We start from the raw sequence: 12,086 nt of genomic DNA on the forward strand, positions 1-12,086 counted from the left end.
TGGTCACTAGCAGCTGCACTTTGCCCTCCCAAGGTTGGGTGCTCACCACCGTGAAGCCCTTTGCCTCGGGCCTGCAGTGGCCTCATCTGTGTCTCTCGTCTGCCTAGGTGACCCCTGCACTGTGTCCTCCCAGATGGAGCTGGAGGAGGCCTTCCGCCTGTCCTGTCAGCACAAGGATGAAGGGCTCACCCTTCACGGTCAGTGCCGGCCAGTGGACGCTCTGGGGGTGGGGGTGGGCACTTGGGCGCTTTGTTAGACCGGAAGCCACACAGATCACGGTTTAAGATCTTAGGATGCAGAGGATTTAAGAATGTGGAACAGGAAGCAATCTGGTTTCATTTTTTGCTCTTAGGTCTTATTATCCCAGATAAAAACCGCTCTTACTTGTCAGGAGTCAGTCAGGTGTCATCTCACTGGACACAGAAGCCTGGGTTCTGGTGATCGGCCCTCACTCCCCGTCCATGTGCAGGGTTTCCAAGGTTTTGCCTTAATAATTATCTGGCAAGAGCAGGCCATGGGGCTCCATGGGCAGTCAAACTCAGTGCAGGGCTCCTTGCAAGGCCACAGTGGTCACTGACCTTCACTCTTTTTCTGGCTCTCTCTGCATGCAGTTTTCCCCAGCATCCCCAAGGAACCAGGCATGCCCTGTCCCGGAGAAGACAGTGAGTACCGTCCTCCTGCCACGCGTGTCCTGGTTGTGGGTTGACATGTCTGTTACGCCAGGGAGGGGAGAATGGGAGCCGGATGGCCTGGGGCTCAGTGCTCCTCGTGAAGTGTGTGAGGACAGAGTGGGCAGCTGGTGTGGCCTCACGAGAGGTTCTTACTGGTGCCCCTGCCCTTGGCTGTGTGTGTTCAGGCACCAGTGCCACCACTGGACAGGGCATCGGCTTGGCCAGCGGTGCCATGAGGAAACATCCCGGAAACACCCTGACCTCCCCAGGCAGGCAGGACCCTGGCTGGGATAGCTGGATGCGGCTCCCGTGTGTCTGTCCCAACTCCTACTGGCCCCATTCTCCTTCGCGGAGGGTCTGTGGGTTGAAGGTGAGGTCCCAGGGGCAGTGGGTCGGAGAAGAGCTTCTGACCACACCCCAAAGGCCCCTGACCCTGGGCAGTTTGGTCCACCTTGTCCTTCAGGGCAGCCTCTACTGACTGGAGCACAGAGAAGCTTATAGGACTGTGCTTGGCCCCTGGCATGGGGCTGAGGGCATGCCATGGTGCTGGAGGACCTAGCTCAGCCCCTTTCCTGGCAGGGGTCCTCAAGGGTGGGAGCAGATTCCAGCAGAGGCCGGGCTGAGTTTGTGTGCACCCCCCAGGGGTATTCAGTGGGCCCTTGTGTTTGTGAGTCCTGGATTTAGGGGAGAAATCAGGGCTGAAGAGAGGTTTGGGGGTCTTTGAGACCGAGGGTCGGAGTGGCCAGTGAGCAGGGCTGGCCTGGGGTCCCACGAGGAGAACAGGGGACCCTGAAGGAGCACCAGTAAGGCAGGGAAACATCTTGATTGTGGAATCCTGGCAGGAGGGGAGCAGGCAGCCTGAAGAGGTTGGAGCAGCCCAGGGGTGGCAGAAGGTGCTGCCCCAGTGGTGGTCGTGGGGGTAGACGTGAAGGGCAGTTTTGGGGGAGCAATGTGAGGAGCCCAGGAGGTCCCAGCTGGTGTCAGACTATGGTAAATAAAGTTAAAGGCGGCAAGGGGAGGGGCCTGGAGATTCTGAGGCCTGGAAGTCGCCTAGAGAAGTGGGGGTGGGCGGCAGTAGCCAGTCCTGCAGGTGAGACTTTCTGGCCAGAGTGGGAGGAGCTGATGGGAGGCGCCTGTGCGCATGTGCAGTTTTGCTGTGCGTGTACTTGAACCTGCAAGGATGTGGTCAAAGCAGGACCTTGGGGGGTGGGGTGGGTAGACAGAGAGGAGCCTGTCAGTGGGGGGCTCAGAGATGGGTGTGCTGCACAGGGGCTTCGGGGTCCTCATCCCCATGTGGCTGCCCCCACCTGACCTCCTGCCTGGGTGCCCACGTCTCCTGGAAGGGGCAGCATCACACTTGGTACATCTCACCTGTGTTTTCAGACACACGGAAAGGTAAAATGAGAGAGGTGTTCCTGTTGGAGACGAGGCCCTTTCTACTGTGCTCTGTGGGCAACTCTCAGCCAGAGTGACAGGCTGGCTCACTGTCTGCCCAGAGCCGTCTCTAGCAGCCAGAGCTGACCTGGGGCACAAGGGACATCCAGCACCTCCGCGTCTCAGCATCCCCGGGGCAGGAGCCAGCCATTGGCTTAGCCCAGGGCCCTGGCTGTGCTGCCTGAGGGCTCAAGTCTGCCCTTTCTGTCCCTGCCTTGGTGCCCTCCTGGCTTGATCCTCATGTGGATGTTGCCCCATCTGGGGTCTCACATAGGGGATGGCAGTGGGGGCTGCACTCAAGCACCCCGGTGACCTCCTGGTGTCACGGGGTCTCTACTGGAGGTTGACATGAGATAACGTGTGGGAAGGGCCGTGTCCCTGTGTGGGAATTCGGGGAATGTGGTGCCGTCTCTGCTCGCCAGCAGGCCCTTGAGATGCTCACCCGGGGCGGCTCCGAGGCTCCAGGCCCCTTGGTGTTGTTGGAACATTCCAGCAGTGCTGTGGGGGGTGGGGTGGGGGTGGGCAGAGAGGAGAGTGGACAGAGTGTGAGAGGTGGCATCTCCTCTGAGTTCTGCTTGTCCGGCTTCTTTGTGACGGTGCCCTTGGGCAGTCAGGACGGCCCGCACTGTTCCCTTCAGGCAGTCAGGACAACTCCCACTGGTCCCACCATGGCCCAGCTACAGGTGTGATTCTAGCACCTGCATCTGTGTTCCCTGCCAAGGCCGTGGTCAGTGACAAGGGATCAGTGGCAGCCATGATCCGGGTCAGGACCCCACGCGGAGGGCTGACGGTGTGACAAGCCGTGGCTGGAGAAGGACGTGCTGTAGAGATGCCGATGCAGGGGTGCCTGGGTGCGTCTGGCCGGAAGGGCCGTGCCACACCTGCCAAGCCTGCGTTCCTGGCAGCAGAGCCCCTTCTGTGCAAGTCCACAGCCTGAATTTAATCGGTTCTCTCGGGTTTTTAAAAAGTTGTGTAAAGACACCTAACATAAAACCATTTTAACCACTTTGAACAAATTCAGTGGCGTTTAGTAAGTCCATCACCTCTGCCTGCTTCTGAAACAATTTGGGAAGAAAAACCTGAGCCCCCGAGCAGTTGTGGCTCCTCCATGCAGCCCCTGACGGCAGCAGACTGTGCCATCTCTACGGAGTCACCCTGTGTAGACATTGCCTGGAACGGAATGTACAATATGTGGTCTTTTGTGGTAGCTTCTTTCACTTAGCGTGATGTTTCTGAAGTTCATCCATTTTGTAACATGTATCAGAACTTCATTCCTTTTTTTTTCCTCCAGTTTTTATTACCATGGTGAAGTACACGTAAATTCACTAATCTTAACTATTTTTAAGTATACAGTTTGTTGATATTAACTAAATTCACATTGTTGTGCAACCATCCCCACCATCATCTCCAGAACTTTCTCATTTTCCCAAACCGAAGCTCTGTCCCCATGAAACTCTCCCCACCCGGCCCCCAACCCCTGGCCCCCACCCTCCCACTCTCTGTTTCTATGATTTTGACGCCAGGGACCTCCTAGAAGTGGGATCACACAGGATTTTTTTCTTTTGTGTCTGGCTTGTTTCATTCAGCATCATGTCCTCAGGGTTTATTTGTGCTGGAGCAGGTGTTAGATTCTCCTCACTTTTTAATGCTGAGACATATTCCGTTGTATGGACAGACTGCAGTCTGTTTATCTGTCATCTGATCATGGACAGCTGGGTTACTTCGTGTTTTAGCTACTCTGAATAATGCTGCTATGAACACAGGTGTGCAAATATCTCCTTGAAACTCTGCTCTCAGTTCTTTTGGGTATATATGCGCAAATGGAATTCCTAGGTTGGAGGATGAAATGGTTGGATGGCATCACTGATGCAATGGACATGAGTTGGAACAAACTCTGGGAGATGGTGAAGGACAGAGAAGCCTGGCATGCTCTACTCCACAGGGTCGCAAAGAATCGGACATGACTTAGCGACTGAACAACAGCAATGCTGGCTCTGTTTGTAATTTCCCGAGCAACTGCTGTGCTGTTGTCTCCGGTGGCAGCACCGCCTTCCGTCCCACCGGTAGTGTGCGCAGTGGCTCTCCTCGCCCCCTGCGTTCACCAGTGCTCATCTCCTGTTTCTGACACTGGTCTCTCTGGGCTGTGCGGGATCTTCGTTGCTGCCCTTGCAACCTTCCTTGTGCAACATGGGATCTCTCGTTATAATTGGGGTGTGCAAACCCTTTGCTGCGGCCTGTGGGATCCAGTTCCCTGACGGGAGATGGAATCTGGGCCTCCCGCGTTGGGATCGTGAAGTCTAAGCCACTGGACCACCAGCGTAGTTCCTCCCTGGTGCTGCTTGTTTTCTATTTTGTTGATGGTACCCTTCCTGACGGATGTTAGGTGGTGTCTCATTGTGGTTTTGATTTTTGTTCCCGTGATGGTCAGTGATGTTCAGCATCTTTTTAGTTCTTGTTGGCCATTTCTTTGGAGAAATGTCTACTCAAGTTTTTCACCCACTTTGAACTGGGTTGTTTTGTTGTTGAGTTTTAGAAGTTCTCTACCTACTCAGCATATCAGATACACCAATTTGCAAGTATTTTCTCATATTCTGAGGTTTTTTTCCTACTTCGTTTGTGGTGACAAAATTATAAAATTTTCATGAACTCCAATTTGTTTCTTCTTTTGTTGCATGTTTTGCTGTTGTTCAGTCGATAAGTTGTGCTGGACTCTTTGCAACCCTGTGGACTGAGGCACACCAGGCTTCCCTGTCCTTCACTATCTCCCAGAGTTTGCTCAAACTCATGTCCGTTGAATCGGTGATGCTATCCAACCATCTCATTCTCTTTCACCCCCCTTCTCCTCCGGCCCTCAATCTTTCCCAGCATCAGGGTCTTTGCTAATGAGTCAGTTCTTTGCATCAGATGGCCAAAGTACTGGAGCTTTAGCTTCAGTCCTTCCAATGAACATTTAGTGTTGATTTCCTTGAGTTTTGACTGATTTGATCTCCTTGCTGTCCAAGGGACTCTCAAGAGTCTTCCCCAACACCACAGTTCAAAAGTGTCAATTTTTTGGTGCTCAGCTTTCTTTATGGTCCATCTCTCACATCCGTGCATGACTACTGGAAAACCAGAGCTTTGACTATATGGACCTTGGTCAGTAAAGAGATTGTCTCTGTTTTTTAATATGCTGTCTAGGTTTTTCACAGCTTTCCTTCCAAGAAATCATTGCCAAATCCCCTGTGGGGAGGCTTTGGTCCTTTGTTTTCGTCTTAGGGTCTTTGGTACTTTCTGAGTTGACTTTTGCACATGATGTTGGATAAAGCTCTGGCTTTGTTCTGTTACATGTGTATGTCCAGTTTTCTCAGCACCGTTTGTTGAAGACTGTCCTTTCCCCATTGAATGGTCCTGGCACCCTTGTTGGAAATCATTTGACCAAACTTGTGAGGTTCATTTCTGGGCTTTCTGTTCTGGCCCATATGTCTTGTCTGTATGCAGCACCGCAGTTTAGATCACTGTAGCTTTGCAGTAATGTTTGAAACCAGAGAGTGTGCATCTTCCAGCTTTGTTCTTTTTCAAGAGTGTTTTGGCTATTCTCGATCCCTTGTGATACCATATGAATTTTAGGACGTTTTTCTGCAAAAAAATTGGAATTTTGGTAGGGAATACACTGACTCTTTAGATTACTGTGAGTAGTATTGGGACTTCCTTGGTGGCTCAGACTGTAAAGAATCCACCTGCAATGCACCACCCCACCTGAGTAAGGAAGATCCTCTGGAGGAGGAAATGGCAACCCACTCCAGTATTCTGCCTAGAGAACCCCAAAGACAAAGAATCCCAAAGAATCCCAGGACAAAGGAGCCTGGCAGGTTATAGTCCATGAGGTCACAAAGAGTGGGACATGACTGAGCGACTAACACTTTTTTGATGTCTCAACAATATTAAATCTTCTGGTCCATAGACATGAGATCTCTTTTTGCTTATTTTTGTCATTTAATGTCTTTCAGCACTGTCTTATAGTTTTCAGTGTACAAGTCTATCACCTCCTTGTTAGATAATATTGTGAAGTATTTTATTCTTTTTTAAAAATTATTTTTGGCTGTGCTGGGTCTTCATTGCTGCATGGGCTTTTCTCTAGTTGAGACAAGCTGTTAAGCTGTTTTGGTGAATTTGTTTATTAGTTCTAACATTGTTTGGAATTTTAGGGTTTTCTATATTACCTGTGAAGAGAGGTAATTTTACTTTTCAGTTGATAATGCTTTTTATCTCTTTTACTTGCCTAATTGCTCTGGTTAGAACCTCTAGTACTTTGTTGAATAGAATGGTGATACTGGGCATCCCTGTCTTGTTCTTGGAGGAAGAGCTTTCAGCCTTTCTCCATTGAGTGTGGTGTTTCCTGTGGGTTTTTTGCGTATAGTTTTTCTTGTGTTGAGGTGGTTTCCTCCTGTGTATAAGAAGTGTTTATGGTCTTCCTCCCTGGTTTATGGCAGGGAGGTCCTGAAACCCTTGGAATCTCCTGAGTGATAGGTGTGTCTTGTCATTCATTAGCAGTGGATTCTGGGTAGGGCCCCTGATAGCCTCAGGATGGGGCTGGTCACTGGAAACACCCAGAGATTAGAGGGTTGGAACCTGACCTCCAGGGAGAGGCAGGGGGCAGGATGAACTAATCTCCAATGGCCAGTGATTTAATCTATCATGCCTCTGTGATGAAGCCTCCATAAAACCCCAAAAGGATGGGGTGCCGAGGCTCTCTAGTTGGTGAACACATGGAGATTTGCGGGGAGTGACTCCTGGAGAGCCTCACACTTCCCTGGTGCATCTTGCTTCTGCCTGTTCCTAAATTAATCTGAGTTCTGTGCTGTGCCCTAGCAAATTAATCTGAGGAGGGGGTTGTGAGCCTGTAGCCTGTGGGTCAAACCTAGACAGCATATTAAAAAGCAGAGATGTTGCTTTGCTGACAAAGGTTCATCTTGTCAAAGGTATGGTTTTTCCAGTTGTTATGTATGTATGTGAGAGTAAAACCATAAAGAAAGCTGAGCACCAAAGAATTGATGCTTGTCAACTGTAGTGAAGACTCTTGAGAGGCCCTCGGACTGCAAGGAGATCAAACCAGTCAGTCCTACAGGAAATAAGTCCTGAGTATTCATTGGAAGGACCGATGCTGAAGCTCCAATACTTTGGCCACCGGATGCGAAGAACTGACTCATTGGAAAAGACCCCAACGCTGGGAAAGATTGAAGGCAGGAGGAGAAGGGGACGACAGAGGATGAGATGGTTGGATGGCATCACCAACTCGATGGACTTGAGTTTGAGCAAGCTCTGGGAGTTGGTGATGGACAGGGAAACCTGGTGTGCTGCAGTCCATAGGGTCGCAAAGAGTTGGACACAACTGAGTGACTGAATTGAACTGATCTGTGGGTCAGAAGCCCAGGCATTAGCCTGGACTGGCGGTTGGTGTCTGCAGTTGGGTTGGAGGGCAGTCTTGTAGAACTGAGCCCTTAACGTATGGGGTCGGCCACTGCCTGCAGGTAGATGGTGTCAGAATTGGTAGTATGAGTAAAAACCAGATCAGGTACCTGCTGTGCCTAGTTTGTTGAATATTTTTATCATGAAAGGATTTTCAGCTTGTCAAGTGCCTTTTCTGCATCAATTGAAATTATCATTTTTTTCCCTTTGTTCTATTAATGTGGTTTGTCGCATTGATTGTTCATCTTTTTATTCCAGGAATAAATCTGACTTGGTCATGGTGTATAGTTCTTTTAATATGCTGCTGGGTTTGGTTTGCTAGTATTTTGTTGAGGATTTTTCATAAGGCATGTTGGTCCTTGGTCTTCTTTTTCTTGTAGTGTCTTTGTCCGACTCTAGCATTAGGGTAAATCCACCTTCTGGAATAAGTTAGGAAGTGTTCCTTGCTCTTAAGTTTTTTGGAAGAGGAAGATTGGTGTTAGTTCTTCTTTAAATGTTTGGTAGAATTCACCAACATAGCTCTCAGGTCCAGGACTGTCCTTTGTCAGGAGATTATTATTATTTTTAAATTACTGATTCACTTTACTAGTTATTTGTTCTTATTCAGTTGCTCAGTTGTGTCCAGCTCTTTGCAACCCCATGGACTGCAGCACACCAGGCTTCCTTTTCCTTCAGTCTCCTGGAGTTTGCTCAAACTCCTCCTGTCCATTGAGTCAATGATGGCATCTAACCATCTCATCCTCTGTCACCCCCTTCTCTTCCTACCCTCAATCTTTCTCAGCATCAGGGTCTTTTCCAATGAGTCGGCCCGGCAACTAACCTAACTGGTTACAGGTCTATTCAGATTGTCTGTTTCTTAATGACTTAATCTTGGTAGGTCCTATGTTTCTAGGAAACACAGAATTTGTGCATTTCATTTCAGTTATCCAGTTTGTTGGTATACAATTGTTTACAGCGCTCCCTTACAGTCCTTTTTATTTCTGTGAAATCACGAGTAATGTTCCCGTTTTCATTTCTGATTTTAGTAATTTGATCCTTTCTTTTTTCTGGGGCATCACTGGTTAAGCCTGCACTTCCACTGTGTGGGCTTCCCAGGTGGCTCAGAGGCTAAAGCATCTGCCTGCAATGCAGGAGGCCTGGGTTTGATCCCTTGGTCAGGAAGATCCCCTGGAGAAGGAAATGGCAACCCACTCCAGTATTCTTGCCTGGAGAATCCCATGGACGGAGGAGCCTGGTGGGCTACAGTCCACCGGGTCGCAAAGAGTCAGACACGACTTCACTTTCACTTTTTTTCCATCTAGCTGAAAGGTGATCAGTTTTGTTGATCTTTTCAGCAAAAATGGTTTCACTGATTTTCCTTTGTTTTTCTATTCTGTTTTGTTTATCTCTGCTCTGGTCTTTATTATTTCCTTCTGCTAACTGGGAGATGGTGAAGGACAGAGAAGCCTGGCGCGCTGCAGTCTATGGGGTTGCAAAGAGTCAGACACAACTTAGCCACTGAACAACAACAAAGTTTCGGATCTTAAGGTGTATAGTTAGACTGTTGATTTAAGATCTTTCTTGCTTTTAAAAGAAAGGGTTTATAGCTGTCAATTTCCCACTTAGCTTTGCTTTCTCTGTATCCTTTGGGTTTTGGTATGCTGTGTTTTTGTTTGTCTCTGAGTATTTTCTTATTTCCCTTGTAATTTCTTCTTTGATCCACTGGTTGTTTGAATGTGTTGTTCAATTTCCACACATTTGTGATTTTTCCAGGTTTCTTTCCTGTTGTTAATTTCTAACTTGATTCTGCTGTGGTCAGAGATTATAGTTTGTATGATATCTGTCCTTTAAAACTTGATTGAGACTTACTGTGTGGCCTGACATGGTCTGTTCTGGAGATGTCCCTTTGTACCCGAGGACGTGTGCTGCTCTTGGGGGTGGTTCTGTGTGTGTGTCCATCACGTCTCCTTGGCTTCTTATGTTGTTCAAGCCCTTGGTCTCATTGTTTGTTTCCAGTCTGACTGCACCGTCATTGCTTCTTATGGCTGAGTAGTATTCCGCTGGGTGTTTTGTTATATCTTACGTATCCATTCACTCACTGATGGACATTTGGGTTGTTTCTGCATCTCGGGTATTGTGGACATTCATGCAGAGATTATAGGTTTTTGAAACAGTGGATTGGTAATTTTGTTCTGGCCACAGCACAAAGAATTTTTCGAGTCTGTGTGTGTAGAAGCATCATAAGAATAAACTGTCAGCAGAGCCCATGAGGTGCCCACTTTAAAGGGGTCTGGCTCCCGCCCAGTTCCTGGGTGAATAGAGCCCTGTATTGCCTGGGGGCTACAGGCAATGGAGGTGAACAGGCCAGTGGCTCAGCCAGAGAGCCGTGCTCCCTGGTGTGGCAGCTAGGGGCTTGGTGGCTCCCTGCCACCAAGTGGAAGCACGTTTCTAGGGCTTTTGGGTTGGGCGCCTGACAGGATAAGGGGGTCTTAGTGGTTGGTGGGCTGGGTCTTTGTGGGGAGAGGTGAGCTTGCTGGTGACATCCCTGGGCCAGGCAGAACCCCTGGCCAGTAGTGGCTCTGGGTGGCTTGTTGGAGCCCAGGAATGACGTGGCAGTGCAGGGGCCTGAGGGGGCCACCTGCTGGCTCTGGGCAGGGGTGGCTGCAGCACAGAGGGGCTTTGTGACCTCATGGTCCCCAGCAGGCTTATGTCAGCCCCTCTGTGCATTGTCCGTCCTGCGCTGGTGGGTGGGGGGGCTCCTCTGTTGTGTGGGTCATCCTGCCTCTGTTCACATGGAGACGTTCATGTTTGATTTTTGTGTTAAGTATGGTCAGATCTGTTTAACATTTTCACATTGCCTGTGCTGGTCACTTGTGCACAGACTGTGGGTCCTCCAGCAGGGAGCAGGCCCAGCAGGGGATAAGCATGGCTGAGGCCTTCAGCCCTGCTTCCAAGGACACTGGGGTCCTGCTGCCCACTGCCCCCTTGGCCCCTCTGATGGCTGCTGTCCTTATCATCCGGCCACACTCCCCACAATGTGACTGGAGCCCCATCGGCCACTTCTGCCAGCCCTGGGGCCTCTTTCTAGGGACCTGACTCCAGCCTAGGGGTGGAGTGGAGTGGCCTCCCTTGGTAGGTATGGGCTGCATGTGTGCGGCTGGGAATCAGGCAAGTGCCCAGGTGGCAGCCAGGGCTCCACCAGTGAGCAGATGATGGACCCACTGTTATCCATAAAATGGGGTCATGGGGCTGTGAATCAGACACGGTTGTGAGAGCGCTAACACCTCTGTGGAGGGAGCGGTCATTCAGTGTGTCTTGAAAGACAGCTGGGGGCACTTACAAAGCAGAATAGATATAGTAAAGAAGCCCTTTCTGTCAACTTGAGGATTTCCCTGGGGGTAGTGAGCGTTGGCCCCAGGAAGGCTTCCTGGAGGAGGAGTCGTGCCAGAGGCCCTGTCACATGGACACTGCTAGCACTCAGGTGACCCCCTGGGAAGGGGTACAGAAAGGAAACCTTCTCAGTCCTTAATGGTCTCAGAGAAAAGCTGAACCTGGGGGTGTGTGGCGCGGCAGCCTGTCTTAAAGCCGGGGGTGTCCCTCGAGGCCATGGGAACCAGGCACTGGCACCCTGACTGCTTCATGTCCTTGGCCCCACCCTGTCCATGCGCTCAAGTGAGGAGGTGTCCCTGGATGGCGGGTGGACTGGCTGGTGTAGGACGGCCCTTCTCCAGCCTGCTCCCTGGAGGCAGGCAGCCCTGCAGAGGACCCTGCTTGTCACCCGGGTGGCTGGCCTGTGGGACTGGTGCCCAGGGCAAGGAGACTGTACCTGGTCAGACCCTGAGGAGCCAGGACCCTGTCCATCCCTACCCCTCTGGTCCGGAGGTGCAGTCTGAGGGGGTCAGGGGCTGTTTGATACATGGCTTTGCCCGCAGCTGTGCCCCTGCCAGCCCCCGTGGCCCAGGACTGAGCTGGGCTTTCTGGCCTGTCAGGAGTCCTGGCCTTTGGAGCTTTTGAAGCCCTCTAGCCCCTCATCAGTGAGGTTGGGGAGGTGACAGGCTTGCCCCTGCTGTCCCTGCATCTGGGCCCCAAGCCATTCCTTTTTCTACTCCAGCCACAAGGAAGCTTTCACAACCCAAGGTGTTAAAGAAGGTACATGCCAGTCAGCCTCTGGAGGGGGAGCTGAAGGGACATTCAATTCGGCTCACCTGGACAGGTTCCTCCAGAAGCCCGGAGGAGTGGTGACCATGGAGTGGCGCCAGGTTGGGGCTAGTGGGGTCAGCCACAGGCTGCAGGAGCCATAGTGGGGTGCAGAGGAAGGGGTGGCCTTGCCAGGGGCTGTGGAGGAGGATGGAGCTTGTGCTAGGGCCCACCCTTCTCCCTCACATCCCCGCCCGGTGGGCCCAGAACTGCTGTCTGTCTCTTTATTGGCTCTGAAGCTTTGTGTGCTTCCCAGTCATGCTGGATACCCACCCAGGAGCAGAGCTGTGCAGGAGAGGCCGTGCTGAGGCGCATCTCCCATGGCCACAACCCACCCAGACAAGCAGGGGCAGTTCTGTG

At 51.0% G+C, this 12,086-nt stretch overlaps 1 protein-coding gene across 3 annotated transcripts in view; it reads left to right on the forward strand.

Moving 5' to 3' along the window:
* PRKCZ (protein kinase C zeta) overlaps positions 1 to 12,086 on the forward strand; it is a 100,040-nt gene that overhangs the window by 5,387 nt on the left and 82,567 nt on the right. For 2 of the 3 annotated variants that reach the window (XM_086344137.1, XM_086344138.1), the window contains 2 exons: positions 108 to 197; positions 612 to 662. The exons of the other annotated variant lie outside the window; for it this stretch is intronic. In XM_086344137.1, coding sequence (XP_086200263.1) covers positions 108 to 197; positions 612 to 662 — 141 coding nt within the window. The remainder of the gene's footprint in view (positions 1 to 107; positions 198 to 611; positions 663 to 12,086) is intronic. 3 annotated transcript variants of the gene reach the window in all.

The sequence above is a fragment of the Bos grunniens genome, chromosome 16, assembly GCF_055505025.1.
Source record: "Bos grunniens cultivar Pamir isolate PY7600 chromosome 16, Bosgru_T2T1.0, whole genome shotgun sequence".
NCBI classification, from domain to species: Eukaryota; Metazoa; Chordata; class Mammalia; order Artiodactyla; family Bovidae; genus Bos; species Bos grunniens.